We start from the raw sequence: 13,115 nt of genomic DNA, 5'->3' as shown, positions 1-13,115 counted from the left end.
TGTTGTTATCAAAGTAGGAAGTCAGTAAGTATCATCACTGTAGCGAAAATGGCCTCTCATGCCATATTTCAATATATTGTTTTGGCGATTGATGACACACATAACACTTGGACTAATATGATTGTTAAGATGATCATTCTCAGACTTTTAGGTTCAAGTGATGACAAAGATAAGATAGGCAAAGTTAGGCCCGAAGGGCCGCCCCTACGGCAGGGGGCGGCAGGCTCCCCCAGGGGCCAAAATGCGATTAAATGTAAATTTTATTTACATTGAGGTCCCTACCGCCCGGCAGGAGGGCGGCAGGGGGCCGGCCGCTCCGCAGCCGGACGGTAGGGGTACAAAACTGTAAATTATAAAACCGAAAATATATTTTTGTAAAAAACGATTTTCAAAAATATATATAAAAAAACGCCCCCTCCGCCCCCACGCTACGGCCCGGCCTTTCACGGCCTATTTAGCAAGCCTGCAACGCTTGTTGCCTCGCCTCGGCGTCCGGTAGACGACGACGATCATCATCGCCACCCAACGGGAAGGAATGGCCGGAGAGGAGACACCGCCACACCGGAACAAAAAGAGATATTTTCAGAGGCGCAACGGCATATCTACATTCCTTTCACGATTTCGCCTCCCGCCCCGGCGCCACGCTCTCATGCTCCGGCTCGGAGTGGGTAGGGTAACCGATAACCGAACGCTCAACCGAAATACCCGACCTCTTATCCGCTCAGCTACTGACCTCCGCTCCTCCAGCTCCAGGTTCCTCCAGCTCCGGGCGGCGCTTGTCGCCCCCGGCGGCAGCGCCTCCTCCTCCACTTGCCCGCTCCCCCGGCCCCGATTCCTCCCGGCTGCAAGACTGTAGATCGATACATCTAGCACCAGGTGCGGCCTCTGCTCGTCCTTTGCTGTGGCAAGGGTGGAGCAGCGGAATCGATCCCCGCATCGCGGAAGAGCTCGCAGCCTCTTATCCACTCCACCTCTGTCCAGTGACCGCCGCCGCCTTCTAGCTGGGTGGAAGAAACATGTCAAGAATGGCGCCTCCGTCCTCTCCCCTGTCCATGAAGCCCCCGACGCTGCCCTTCTCCCCTCCCAAGAAGCCGGCGCCGATGCCGGTGTACAAGGACCTGCACTTCAACCGCGACCTCTCCGCTACCAAGAAGCTCCAGGCCGGGGTGGACCTGGTGGCGCGGTTGGTGGGGGTCACCCTGGGGCCCAATGGGAGGAACGTGGTGCTTGGCAACAAGTATGGCCCTCCCAAGATTGTCAACGATGGGGAGACCGTCCTTAAGGAGGTAATGCCATGCTTCCCAACATGAACTTTTCCTGCAGTATGGGTATGACCCTCCCAAGATTGTCAGTGTCAGTTTCACTGGAATCTGGATTGGGTGCACTCAGATGAAGCCATAAAACGTTAAACGTGTTGTTCACTCCAGTGGTTTCTGTTCAATTCTCGATTATCTTATTTTACTGCAATAGTAGACCCTTTTTTACTGTGCTCATTGTTCTGCAGTAAGCTAGTAACATAAGTGGGAAAATGCATTTTGCTATTGTTGTCGGTTTCTGACACTACTGTATGAGCTTGCTTATCATTCTTCCCTGAGCATGTCACACAACTTTCAAGGCCTGAACATATCAATCTAATTATGTTCTTGAAGATCGAATTGGAGGATCCATTAGAAAATCTTGGAGTGAAGCTGGTCAGGCAGGCTGGTGCAAGGACCAATGATATTGCAGGAGATGGTTGTACCACTTCCATAATCCTTGCTCGAGGCCTGATTGCTGAAGGAATGAAGGTATGCCCACCTCTTACCTTGTTCTAGTTTTCTACAATGTGAAGTATGGTAACAGGGAATAACAAGGAATGAATTCGCTCATATTAAAATTCTGAATCCTGAACCTGCATTGCTTCTTATGATTGTTTCGTAAAGTAGGTTCTTGCAGCAGGAATCAACCCAGTTCAGGTTGCACGTGGTATTGAGAAGACTGCTGCCGCTTTGGTGTCTGAACTCAGAGTAATGTCACGGGAGGTATGTTCTTAAGTTTATCTAAGTATTCTTTTGCATTTCCATTGTAAAGATATCTTAGAATTGTGTGACATGTTTTTTGAAACTTAATTGTGTGACATGTTGTCATGTAGATTGAAGACCATGAACTTGCACATGTGGCTGCAGTTAGCGCAGGAAATGATTATGCTGTTGGAAATATGATTTCTGATGCTTTTCAAAGAGTAGGTAGAAAAGGAATGGTGAGAATTGAAAATGGAAGAGGCACCGAAAACAGTCTGGATGTTGTTGAAGGAATGCAATTTGAACGTGGTTACCTCTCGCCCTACTTTGTTACTGATCGTGCAAATATGACGGTGGAGTTCACAGACTGTAAGGTAAGGGCAAGTTGTTAGGTTGATCTCCTTCCTAATAGGCCCAACGGCCTATTAGGCCCTTAAACCGCGCCCTGATCGGGGGCGTCCAACCCTTAATGGTTGGTGGGCCCCCGCTGCACAGCGCCAAAATAAAAGGGGTGAGGGGCCGGCGGCACACGGCACGAGGTTCGCCGTGCCGCCTACACCCTCACCCACAGAAACCCTAAGCCGATCTACTAGGGGGCGCTGGAGCAGTGGGAATCCGCCGCCGCTGCAGTCGACTCCGTCTAGCCGTCGCTGCTACCGTCCTCGACACCGTCGCCCCTGCATCGACCTCACTGCGTCACTCGTCGCCGCCTTTGAGCGGATCTCCATCAGCGAACAAGGGATGGCCGGCTCAAACTCCTCTGGTGGCGCCGAAGGTTTCTCTACTCTCTTTCTCTCTATGTATTTCCGTAGATCTAGGATCTCTTGTACTCAGAATCATAGAAAAGAGAAAGAAATCCCGCTCGATCCGTACACAGTGTTGATCCTAGACTCTAACATTGGTATCAGAGGCCTACACTAAGTGTAGATCGAGATGGGAAGTGTAGATTCGGTCACGAATCAAAAGAATCAAGACTCAGAAAAGCAATTCGATGCAAATCGAAAAAGAAAAGAAAAGTCGTAACCCTAACCCTAACCCTAGAGGTGAAAAGGCGCGGGGCCTACCTGGTCCGCGTGTCACTGCCGCCGCCGGTACGCGGGACGCGTTTGCGCCGCCGCTCGCCGGACATCTCGGCACAGAGAAGCCGCCGCTTGCCGCTCCGGGACGCTGGGGTTGCGCATGCGGGGCTCGAGAGCCTGGCGCCATCCATGGCGAGCTCGACGGTGGCGCGCTCACCCACCGGCGAGCGCGCGCGCCGGCGAGCAAGCCGCGGTGGCGCCGCCCTGCCCACTCCGCCGGGCCACCAAGGCCAGCGGCCGTCGCCTCCGTTTCGAGGAGAGAGAAAGGGGAGGGAAAGAATGAGCTAGGGTTTGAGGGACGCCGCGTCGTCGTCGGTTTTGATCCGGCGAAACGCGCGGACGGCCGTTCGATCAAGATCGACGGTCCAGATCGCGCCTCGCCTCCTGGGCCGGCAGGCGGCCCATGCGGGCGGGGGGGAGGAGACACCGCGGCGGGCCGATTCGGCGGCCCGGCCGTTGGCTGTCGGGCCTCGGGCCCAAGGAAAAATGCCCGAGCAGGCCGCGGGCCGTTTCGCTTCTGGGCCGCCTGAACAGTGCTTAGTTTTAATGTTTTTTCTATTTTTCCAGAAGCAATTTCAATAGTTTTGATTATAGTTTGATCTCTATTCAATTTCGCACCAACGTGTTTATTGTTTAGAGATAAAAGTTTATAGTTTTGCTTCTGGAAATAGAAATTCCTACATGTTTCCGCTGCTAAGATTATATAGTTGCTTTTATACTTTAATTCGAACCAACGAGACAATTAAAGTTTAAGATCATGGTTAAAAGCTTATTTTAAGGATTATGGTATTGTTAATTTTCTGACCAACGTTGTTAGTTACAATACTGTAATTTCATAGTTTTTGTGCATTTATTTCTATTTCTGCCCAACGGTGATATAGATTTAATTGCATAAACAGTTGTATGTTCTATTTTGACCAACGTTGGAATTTTACATACAATTATTGTTATTATGTTCTCACTATTTTTTGAAATTTTCAGCGGGGATGAACTTGATGGGATTCATCAGTCACATCCCGACTTTAAAAGGAGATAACTATGGCGAATGGATCAAGAAGGTTGATCTTGCTTTCGTCTGTGGAGAATTGGATGAGATAATCACCACTCCAAAGCCCACTGAGCCACCGGCTCCAGTGAGAGGAGATTCTGACACTGATGCTGAGTGGCAGAAAAAGCAAAGGGACTATGCTCCCTTAAAGATGGCTTATGATCTCGAAAAGACAAAGTGGAACAACGCCAACAAGAAATGTGTGGCAGTTATAAAGAACACAATTGATCCTAACATTTTGGGTTCAATTGGAGAGTGTGATTCAGCTGCAGAATACCTTGCAAAGATAAAGAATCAGTTTACTGGTTCTTCAAAGACTTATGCTACACAGATAATAGAGCAGTTGGTCACAAAAAGGTACTATGCCAATGCCGGTACGATAAGAGATCATATCATGGGGATGTGTGCTTTGAACTCCAAGCTCAAACCAATGGACTTGGATCTCAAAGAAGAGTTTATGGTGCACCTGGTGTTCGCCTCTCTGCCAAAAGAGTTTGCAACGTTCGTTGTAAACTATAACTCACAGCCAGAGAAGTGGAACATGGAAAAGGCAATTGCAATGTGTGCACAAGAGGAAGATAGACTCAAGAAACAGAATGGTGGGTCTGTCAATTTTGTGCATAATAACAAGAAAAGGCCTTTCCAAGCTGCTTCTTCCTCTAAAGCTAAAGACAAAGCCCCTATGCCACAGAAGTATCAGCAACAGTGTCAGCAACAACGCACTCCAGCTCAAGATGAGTGCTTCCACTGTTTTGACAAGGGGCATCGCAAAGCAGATTGTCCCGCTTATTTAAAGATGATAATGGCAAAGAATGGTGAGAATGTAATTTCATTTGTTAATGAATCCCTATATTTAAAGTTTTCTAAATCTACTTGGTGGATTGATTCTGGTGCAACTGTGCATGTTGCAAATTCTTTACAGGGATTCCGTTCGACAAGGACTACGCAAAGAAGCGAAAGACACATTAAAGTCGCGAACGGAGTACAAGCAGATGTTGAAGCTGTTGGCGATGTCTCCATTGAGCTAGTTAATGGTTTCATGCTTGTATTAAAAGATGTTTTATTTGTTCCTTCGCTTCAAAGAAACTTGATCAGTGTATCACGCTTAGACACAGATGGTTTTGGTTGTCATTTTGCGAATGGCAAATGTGAACTATGGTTTGATAATAATTGTATTGGTGATGCTGTCCTTTACAATGATCTTTATTTATTATCTATGCGTGATAAAGTGCATTCTGTATGTAATGTGAATGTGAATAAATCCTTGTCAGAGAAAGAAACAAAGAAAAGAAAGAGAACTCAAGATACTTCATCGAAATTTTGGCACTGTCGTTTAGGCCATATTTCGAGGGGGAGAATTGAAAGATTAGTGAAAAGTGAAATTCTTCCACAACTAGAGTTCTCTGATCTTGAACAATGCGTTGAATGCATTAAAGGAAAATTAGTAAAGCAAATTAAAAAGGGTGCCAAACGAAGTGCAGGAACGTTAGAAATAATTCACACTGATATATGTGGACCGTTTCCTGTGAAAAGTGTGGATGGCTATGATTCGTTCATAACATTCACAGACGATTACTCCCGCTATGGTTACATTTATCCAATTAAAGAAAGATCTGAAGCATTGGATAAATTTAAAATATTCAAAGCTGAGGTTGAAAATCAGCTTGACAAAAGGATTAAAATAGTAAGATCAGACCGTGGAGGGGAGTACTACGGTCGACATACCCCTTATGGACAAGTTCCTGGACCTTTTGCGAGTTTTTTACAGGAAAATGGTATAGTTGCCCAATACTCTACACCGGGGGAGCCTCAGCAAAATGGAGTAGCTGAAAGGCGCAACCGTACACTAATGGATATGGTGCGCAGTATGATGAGTTATTCTTCATTGCCATTGAGTCTGTGGATGGAGGCGTTGAAAACCGCCATCCATATTCTCAACAGAGTGCCAAGCAAATCAGTGCCCAAAACACCGTATGAGCTATGGACAGGAAGAGAACCCTCACTGACTCACCTACGGGTCTGGGGGAGCCCAGCTGAGGCTAAAGTGTTTAATCCAAATATTGGAAAACTGGATTCCAAAACTGTAAGCTGCCACTTTATAGGCTATCCTGAAAAGTCGAAAGGTTTTCGTTTCTACTGCCCAGACAGACATACAAAGTTTGTAGAAACGAGACATGCTGTCTTTCTAGAAAGTGAAATGATCAGGGGGAGCATGGTACCTAGAGAAATTGACCTTGAGGAGAAGCGGGTGTATGTGCCTACTCCTATGATTCAAGAGCCATTTTTCTCACTACCTGTTGATGCTGCACCAAAAGTTCCTGAAATAGTGACGTCAGTACCTTCTTCGGTTGTTGCTGCGCCAACTATTCCAGTTATTACGGTGTCAACACCTGTCGCAACTCCACCCATACCAACAGTAAGCGAAGGTTTGGAACCTGTCATCCAGGAACCGCCTGAACCCGTGGTTGGACATGAGGAGGAGGTGCTACAGCCCCTTATGGAAAATGTGCCAGAAGTTGAGGCACGAAATGTGCCACAAGCAGTGGCCCTTAGAAGGTCACAAAGAGAAAGAAGGTCGGCTATTTCTAGCGACTATGAAGTTTATAATACAGAAGAGGTTCATATGGAGGGTGATCCCGCTTCATATGAAGAAGCCATGAGAAGTATTCACTCATCCAAATGGCTGGAAGCTATGAAAGATGAGATGAAATCAATGAGTTCCAATGGTGTTTGGGACTTAGAGGAAATTCCTAAAGGAGCCAAAACAGTAGGCTGTAAATGGGTTTACAAGATAAAACATGACTCCAAAGGGAATATAGAAAGGTTCAAAGCACGACTCGTGGCAAAAGGCTTTACACAAAGAGAAGGGATAGACTATAACGAAACTTTTTCTCCGGTTTCGTGTAAAGATTCCTTCAGAATTATAATGGCATTGGTGGCACATTATGACTTAGAGTTACATCAGATGGATGTAAAGACGGCATTCCTTAACGGAGATTTGTATGAAAATGTTTATATGGCACAACCAAAAGGTTTTATCATGAAAGGAAAAGAACATATGGGGTGTCGCTTAAAGAAATCCATTTATGGATTAAAACAAGCCTCTAGACAGTGGTATTTAAAGTTTGATGAAACCATAAGAAAATTTGGTTTTAAAGAAAATGAGGAGGACAATTGCATTTATGCAAAGTTCTGAAGTGGAAAATTTATTTTCCTGATCCTATATGTGGATGACATTCTACTTGCTAGTAGTGATGTTGGTCTGCTACTGGAGACAAAGAAATTCTTGTCCTCAAATTTTGATATGAAAGATCTCGGTGAAGCTTCATTTGTTTTGGGAATTGAAATTCACCGAGATAGAACAAAGGGGGTATTAGGACTGTCACAAAAGACATACTTAGAAAAAGTTCTAAAGAAATACAGTATGCATATGTGCAAGCCTTCACCTGCTCCAATAGTCAAGGGCGATAGATTTGGGAAATTTCAATGTCCCAGGAACCAGTATGAGATCGATCAAATGAAAGCGGTTCCATATGCTTCAGCTGTAGGAAGCATACAGTATGCTCAAGTTTGTACACGCCCTGACTTAGCTTTTGTTACCGGGATACTTGGCAGATATCAGAGTAATCCAGGACAGGCACACTGGATTATGGTAAAGAAAGCATTACGTTATGTGCAAGGCACAAAAGGCCTCATGCTGACATACAGAAAATCCGATTCCCTAGAGATAGAAGGGTACTCAGATGCGGATTTTGCGGGGGACATCGATGACCGAAAGTCCACGTCCGGTTATGTGTTCACACTTGCAGGAGGAGCTATATCGTGGAAAAGCTCCAAACAAAGCGTCACTGCATCATCGACGATGTATGCTGAATTTGTGGCAACAAGAAGTTGGGCCAGTTCCAGCCCACTTCAGCATCCTCTTTTTCTGACGGGCAGCATGGTGGGCCTAAGAATGCCCCTCCGCCCCACGCTACGGCCCGGCCTTTCACGGCCTATTTCTCCTGCAAGCCTGCAACGCTTGTTGCCTCGCCTCGGCGTCCGGTAGACGACGACGATCATCATCGCCACCCAACGGGAAGGAATGGCCGGAGAGGAGACACCGCCACACCGGAACAAAAAGAGATATTTTCAGAGGCGCAACGGCATATCTACATTCCTTTCACGATTTCGCCTCCCGCCCCGGCGCCACGCTCTCATGCTCCGGCTCGGAGTGGGTAGGGTAACCGATAACCGAACGCTCAACCGAAATACCCGACCTCTTATCCGCTCAGCTACTGACCTCCGCTCCTCCAGCTCCAGGTTCCTCCAGCTCCGGGCGGCGCTTGTCGCCCCCGGCGGCAGCGCCTCCTCCTCCACTTGCCCGCTCCCCCGGCCCCGATTCCTCCCGGCTGCAAGACTGTAGATCGATACATCTAGCACCAGGTGCGGCCTCTGCTCGTCCTTTGCTGTGGCAAGGGTGGAGCAGCGGAATCGATCCCCGCATCGCGGAAGAGCTCGCAGCCTCTTATCCACTCCACCTCTGTCCAGTGACCGCCGCCGCCTTCTAGCTGGGTGGAAGAAACATGTCAAGAATGGCGCCTCCGTCCTCTCCCCTGTCCATGAAGCCCCCGACGCTGCCCTTCTCCCCTCCCAAGAAGCCGGCGCCGATGCCGGTGTACAAGGACCTGCACTTCAACCGCGACCTCTCCGCTACCAAGAAGCTCCAGGCCGGGGTGGACCTGGTGGCGCGGTTGGTGGGGGTCACCCTGGGGCCCAATGGGAGGAACGTGGTGCTTGGCAACAAGTATGGCCCTCCCAAGATTGTCAACGATGGGGAGACCGTCCTTAAGGAGGTAATGCCATGCTTCCCAACATGAACTTTTCCTGCAGTATGGGTATGACCCTCCCAAGATTGTCAGTGTCAGTTTCACTGGAATCTGGATTGGGTGCACTCAGATGAAGCCATAAAACGTTAAACGTGTTGTTCACTCCAGTGGTTTCTGTTCAATTCTCGATTATCTTATTTTACTGCAATAGTAGACCCTTTTTTACTGTGCTCATTGTTCTGCAGTAAGCTAGTAACATAAGTGGGAAAATGCATTTTGCTATTGTTGTCGGTTTCTGACACTACTGTATGAGCTTGCTTATCATTCTTCCCTGAGCATGTCACACAACTTTCAAGGCCTGAACATATCAATCTAATTATGTTCTTGAAGATCGAATTGGAGGATCCATTAGAAAATCTTGGAGTGAAGCTGGTCAGGCAGGCTGGTGCAAGGACCAATGATATTGCAGGAGATGGTTGTACCACTTCCATAATCCTTGCTCGAGGCCTGATTGCTGAAGGAATGAAGGTATGCCCACCTCTTACCTTGTTCTAGTTTTCTACAATGTGAAGTATGGTAACAGGGAATAACAAGGAATGAATTCGCTCATATTAAAATTCTGAATCCTGAACCTGCATTGCTTCTTATGATTGTTTCGTAAAGTAGGTTCTTGCAGCAGGAATCAACCCAGTTCAGGTTGCACGTGGTATTGAGAAGACTGCTGCCGCTTTGGTGTCTGAACTCAGAGTAATGTCACGGGAGGTATGTTCTTAAGTTTATCTAAGTATTCTTTTGCATTTCCATTGTAAAGATATCTTAGAATTGTGTGACATGTTTTTTGAAACTTAATTGTGTGACATGTTGTCATGTAGATTGAAGACCATGAACTTGCACATGTGGCTGCAGTTAGCGCAGGAAATGATTATGCTGTTGGAAATATGATTTCTGATGCTTTTCAAAGAGTAGGTAGAAAAGGAATGGTGAGAATTGAAAATGGAAGAGGCACCGAAAACAGTCTGGATGTTGTTGAAGGAATGCAATTTGAACGTGGTTACCTCTCGCCCTACTTTGTTACTGATCGTGCAAATATGACGGTGGAGTTCACAGACTGTAAGGTAAGGGCAAGTTGTTAGGTTGATCTCCTTCCTAATAGGCCCAACGGCCTATTAGGCCCTTAAACCGCGCCCTGATCGGGGGCGTCCAACCCTTAATGGTTGGTGGGCCCCCGCTGCACAGCGCCAAAATAAAAGGGGTGAGGGGCCGGCGGCACACGGCACGAGGTTCGCCGTGCCGCCTACACCCTCACCCACAGAAACCCTAAGCCGATCTACTAGGGGGCGCTGGAGCAGTGGGAATCCGCCGCCGCTGCAGTCGACTCCGTCTAGCCGTCGCTGCTACCGTCCTCGACACCGTCGCCCCTGCATCGACCTCACTGCGTCACTCGTCGCCGCCTTTGAGCGGATCTCCATCAGCGAACAAGGGATGGCCGGCTCAAACTCCTCTGGTGGCGCCGAAGGTTTCTCTACTCTCTTTCTCTCTATGTATTTCCGTAGATCTAGGATCTCTTGTACTCAGAATCATAGAAAAGAGAAAGAAATCCCGCTCGATCCGTACACAGTGTTGATCCTAGACTCTAACATAAGTTACCCGTTATACACTATTGGTCTGCAGAATGAGTAGAAGTTTTTTTTTTCTTTTTGTAGATTCTATTGGTTGACAAGAAAATTACTGATGCTAGTGAAATTATAAGGATACTGGATAGTGCTGTCAAAGAAAATTATCCATTATTAATAGTTGCTGAGGATGTGGAAGAAACAGCAATGGCTGATTTGATAAAAAACAAGCTGAAAGGGACAATTAAGGTTGCAGCAGTTAAGGCCTTCTCTTTTGGGGAGCAAAAGACTCAATGCTTGGAAGATGTTGCAGTCATGACGGGAGGTATGGAATTCAGTCGTCAGTCGAACCAATGCAATTCCAGTCACCAACAAATTCTTGTTGGTTTTCAGGTACAGTAGTGAGGGATGACATGGCATATTCATTGGAAAAGGCAGGAAAAGAGGTTCTGGGTTCTGCTTCTAAGGTGGTTATCAGGAAAGATTCAACACTAATTGTTACTGATGGAAGCACTCGTCATGCAGTTGAGAAAAGAGTTGCTATGATAAAAGGACAAATTGAGGTATAGTTATTCCAGTCGAAACATGCAAGTGCCCATGTGACTTTGTGTCCTCTGTATGCTTCACTTTTTCTGGATAAAATTATATCTTTTAATCTTTTAATTGTTAACTCTCAGAACTCAAAGGAAAGGTACAACAAGAAAATATTGGGTGAGAGGATAGCAAGGTTATGTGGTGGAATTGCAATCATCCAGGTACCACATGTTGTTTTAGTTCACCACTCAAAACATTTAGGGGTATCAATTTTGCCATTGGAATGTCAGAATTTGAAATTATATTTCGGGACGATGCTAATTGCAGGTTGGTGCTCAGACAGTCATTGAGATGAAAGATAAGAAGCTGAGAATTGAAGATGCTCTTAATGCAACTAGGGTACCTTGATTAATTCAATCTACACGTGTATCATGTGTGGTTCGGTAAATACAGTTTCGAACAATTGTTTTTTATATAATTCAGGCAGCTATTGAGGAAGGTGTTGTAATTGGTGGTGGATGTAGCCTACTAAGATTATCAAAGAAGATTGACGCAACCAAGGAATCATCATTGGATAATATAGAGCAAAAGGTCATACTTTATTACTTGTATTTGAGTAAAAGGGTATTTAATGAAATATTTGTAAGTTGAGATATTAGCAGTACGTCGACCTCTACTTGTGTAACTCTGTTTTGCAGCAGTGGTTGTCCAGGTATATTGTTCCGTTGCTTGTTCCAATGCAATGGATATGTCTTGACTCAGATTTGTATTATCCTTGTTTAGATTGGTGCTGACATCTTCAAGCAAGCCTTGAGTTACCCTACCTCACTGATAGCAAACAATGCGGGGATGAATGGTAATTTTGTCGTTGAAAAGGTTTGTTAGCTGCACCTGTAGCTCTATCAGTTACAGTACATGCTATGCATAATTTTGTGTCCACAAATATGCAGATGACACCATGCAAGTGCACCATATAACTGTGCACGCAAATTTTTCTGAACTACTCATCATCTGGATCTAACTTGTGTTTGATTGTTGCTCTTAAAAGGTGTTATTGAATGACAACACAAATTATGGTTACAATGCTGCCACGAACCGCTATGAGGACTTGATGGCTGCTGGAATACTGGATCCATCAAAGGTTGTAGACAAATAGTCATAGACATCTTAAATCATCTCTGTCATCTTGGACTATACGAATGATGGAGTATATCTTCTCACACTCCCAAATATCACCAGGTTGTGAGATGTTGCATTGAGCATGCTGCTGTGGTTGCAAAGTCTTTTCTCACTTCTGATGTGGTGATTGTTGAGGCAAAAGAAAGCAAACCAATTCGAATAAGGCCCCCAATGCCACCTAGGAGCTTGATCCCCCCAATACCTGCCTCAGGTAATTCTTGAACCTTCATATAGCGAAGGTACATTTTCATCGATCTGAATGTCAAACTTAATTAGCTTAGTTTACTGCTATGTTTTCAGTTTCAGGTATTCGAGTGTAGCAAGCTTCATTTCCACAGATTGACCTCAATATGACAAAAACTACATGGACGAAATTCTTTTGCAAAAAATGCATGTAATAGAGAAGAGAATGCTGGAAATTTCAATTGATATTCTTATCTCCTCCCACACTCTGTGGATATGTTTATCTTCTTTGGGGGAGGCTAGCTATGTAAATAGCTCGAGTCGGTTTAGATTGTTCACATAAGTTGCATTGTACGACCAGAGTTGCTACTCATTTTGTAAATATTTCTAGCAAATTCCTCAAATACTTATGTATATTTATAAAATGAGTAGAAAACTCACATAATCTACACAGTTTGGTTGACCATCATGACCACATATGAATTACTTGAGTTGTAGAAAATTCTAGTTCTTTGTTAGATTTTTTTTTGGTTAAGGGAATTAGTGCACTACACAGTCACGTAACATGCACGCAGGTAAGAGCGCGCAAAAGGGGTGGCGCATGCATGGCTGAAGATAGTAAACGCTTCTCTACCATCTACAGTTCACATGATTGACTTTGTGGGGATTAA

At 45.7% G+C, this 13,115-nt stretch overlaps 3 protein-coding genes across 8 annotated transcripts; all 3 read left to right on the top strand.

Annotated features, from left to right (window-relative positions):
* The first annotated feature begins 638 nt into the window (after positions 1–638).
* On the top strand, positions 639–2,417 carry LOC120683708 (chaperonin 60 subunit beta 4, chloroplastic-like). Its single transcript, XM_039965802.1, has 4 exons — positions 639–1,286; positions 1,650–1,787; positions 1,926–2,021; positions 2,132–2,417. Exons 1-4 carry the CDS (start codon positions 1,017–1,019, stop codon positions 2,390–2,392), a joined length of 765 nt encoding a protein of 254 aa, XP_039821736.1. The 5' UTR covers positions 639–1,016; the 3' UTR covers positions 2,393–2,417.
* Positions 2,387–5,398, top strand: LOC120683707. Its single transcript, XM_039965801.1, has 2 exons — positions 2,387–4,942; positions 5,050–5,398. The coding sequence occupies exons 1-2, from the start codon at positions 4,066–4,068 to the stop codon at positions 5,094–5,096; spliced, it is 924 nt and encodes a 307-aa protein (XP_039821735.1). The 5' UTR covers positions 2,387–4,065; the 3' UTR covers positions 5,097–5,398.
* Positions 5,399–8,306: 2,908 nt separating this feature from the next.
* On the top strand, positions 8,307–12,910 carry LOC120683706 (ruBisCO large subunit-binding protein subunit beta, chloroplastic-like). 6 transcript variants are annotated; one of them, XM_039965799.1, is made up of 13 exons: positions 8,307–8,962; positions 9,326–9,463; positions 9,602–9,697; positions 9,808–10,050; positions 10,639–10,873; positions 10,942–11,111; positions 11,226–11,303; positions 11,410–11,481; positions 11,566–11,673; positions 11,866–11,958; positions 12,131–12,223; positions 12,322–12,472; positions 12,562–12,869. In XM_039965799.1, exons 1-13 carry the CDS (start codon positions 8,693–8,695, stop codon positions 12,579–12,581), a joined length of 1,767 nt encoding a protein of 588 aa, XP_039821733.1. In that variant the 5' UTR covers positions 8,307–8,692; the 3' UTR covers positions 12,582–12,869. The 6 variants fall into 6 exon arrangements, 2 of the variants coding, with proteins under 2 accessions (XP_039821733.1, XP_039821734.1); XM_039965800.1 differs by having other exon boundaries at positions 8,324–8,962; positions 9,602–9,682; positions 12,562–12,895; XR_005678885.1 differs by having other exon boundaries at positions 8,325–8,962; positions 11,607–11,673; positions 12,562–12,907.
* Positions 12,911–13,115: the final 205 nt, after the last annotated feature.

Source organism: Panicum virgatum, chromosome 7N (assembly GCF_016808335.1).
Source record: "Panicum virgatum strain AP13 chromosome 7N, P.virgatum_v5, whole genome shotgun sequence".
Lineage (NCBI taxonomy): Eukaryota > Viridiplantae > Streptophyta > Magnoliopsida > Poales > Poaceae > Panicum > Panicum virgatum.
Note: the sequence above shows the minus strand (reverse complement) of the source record. Positions and strands in the feature narration are given on the sequence as shown.

Bases quoted from the DNA above. Each gene is read 5' to 3' on its own strand.
- LOC120683707 (XM_039965801.1), top strand. From the start codon at position 4,066: ATGAACTTGATGGGATTCATCAGTCACATCCCGACTTTAAAAGGAGAT. The intron at 4,943-5,049 runs GTGAGAATGTAA...AATTCTTTACAG, and splicing joins GATGATAATGGCAAAGAATG to GGATTCCGTTCGACAAGGAC.
- LOC120683706 (XM_039965799.1), top strand. From the start codon at position 8,693: ATGTCAAGAATGGCGCCTCCGTCCTCTCCCCTGTCCATGAAGCCCCCG. The intron at 8,963-9,325 runs GTAATGCCATGC...ATGTTCTTGAAG, and splicing joins GGGAGACCGTCCTTAAGGAG to ATCGAATTGGAGGATCCATT. The intron at 10,874-10,941 runs GTATGGAATTCA...GTTGGTTTTCAG, and splicing joins TGTTGCAGTCATGACGGGAG to GTACAGTAGTGAGGGATGAC.
- LOC120683708 (XM_039965802.1), top strand. From the start codon at position 1,017: ATGTCAAGAATGGCGCCTCCGTCCTCTCCCCTGTCCATGAAGCCCCCG. The intron at 1,788-1,925 runs GTATGCCCACCT...TTCGTAAAGTAG, and splicing joins TGATTGCTGAAGGAATGAAG to GTTCTTGCAGCAGGAATCAA. The intron at 2,022-2,131 runs GTATGTTCTTAA...GTTGTCATGTAG, and splicing joins TCAGAGTAATGTCACGGGAG to ATTGAAGACCATGAACTTGC.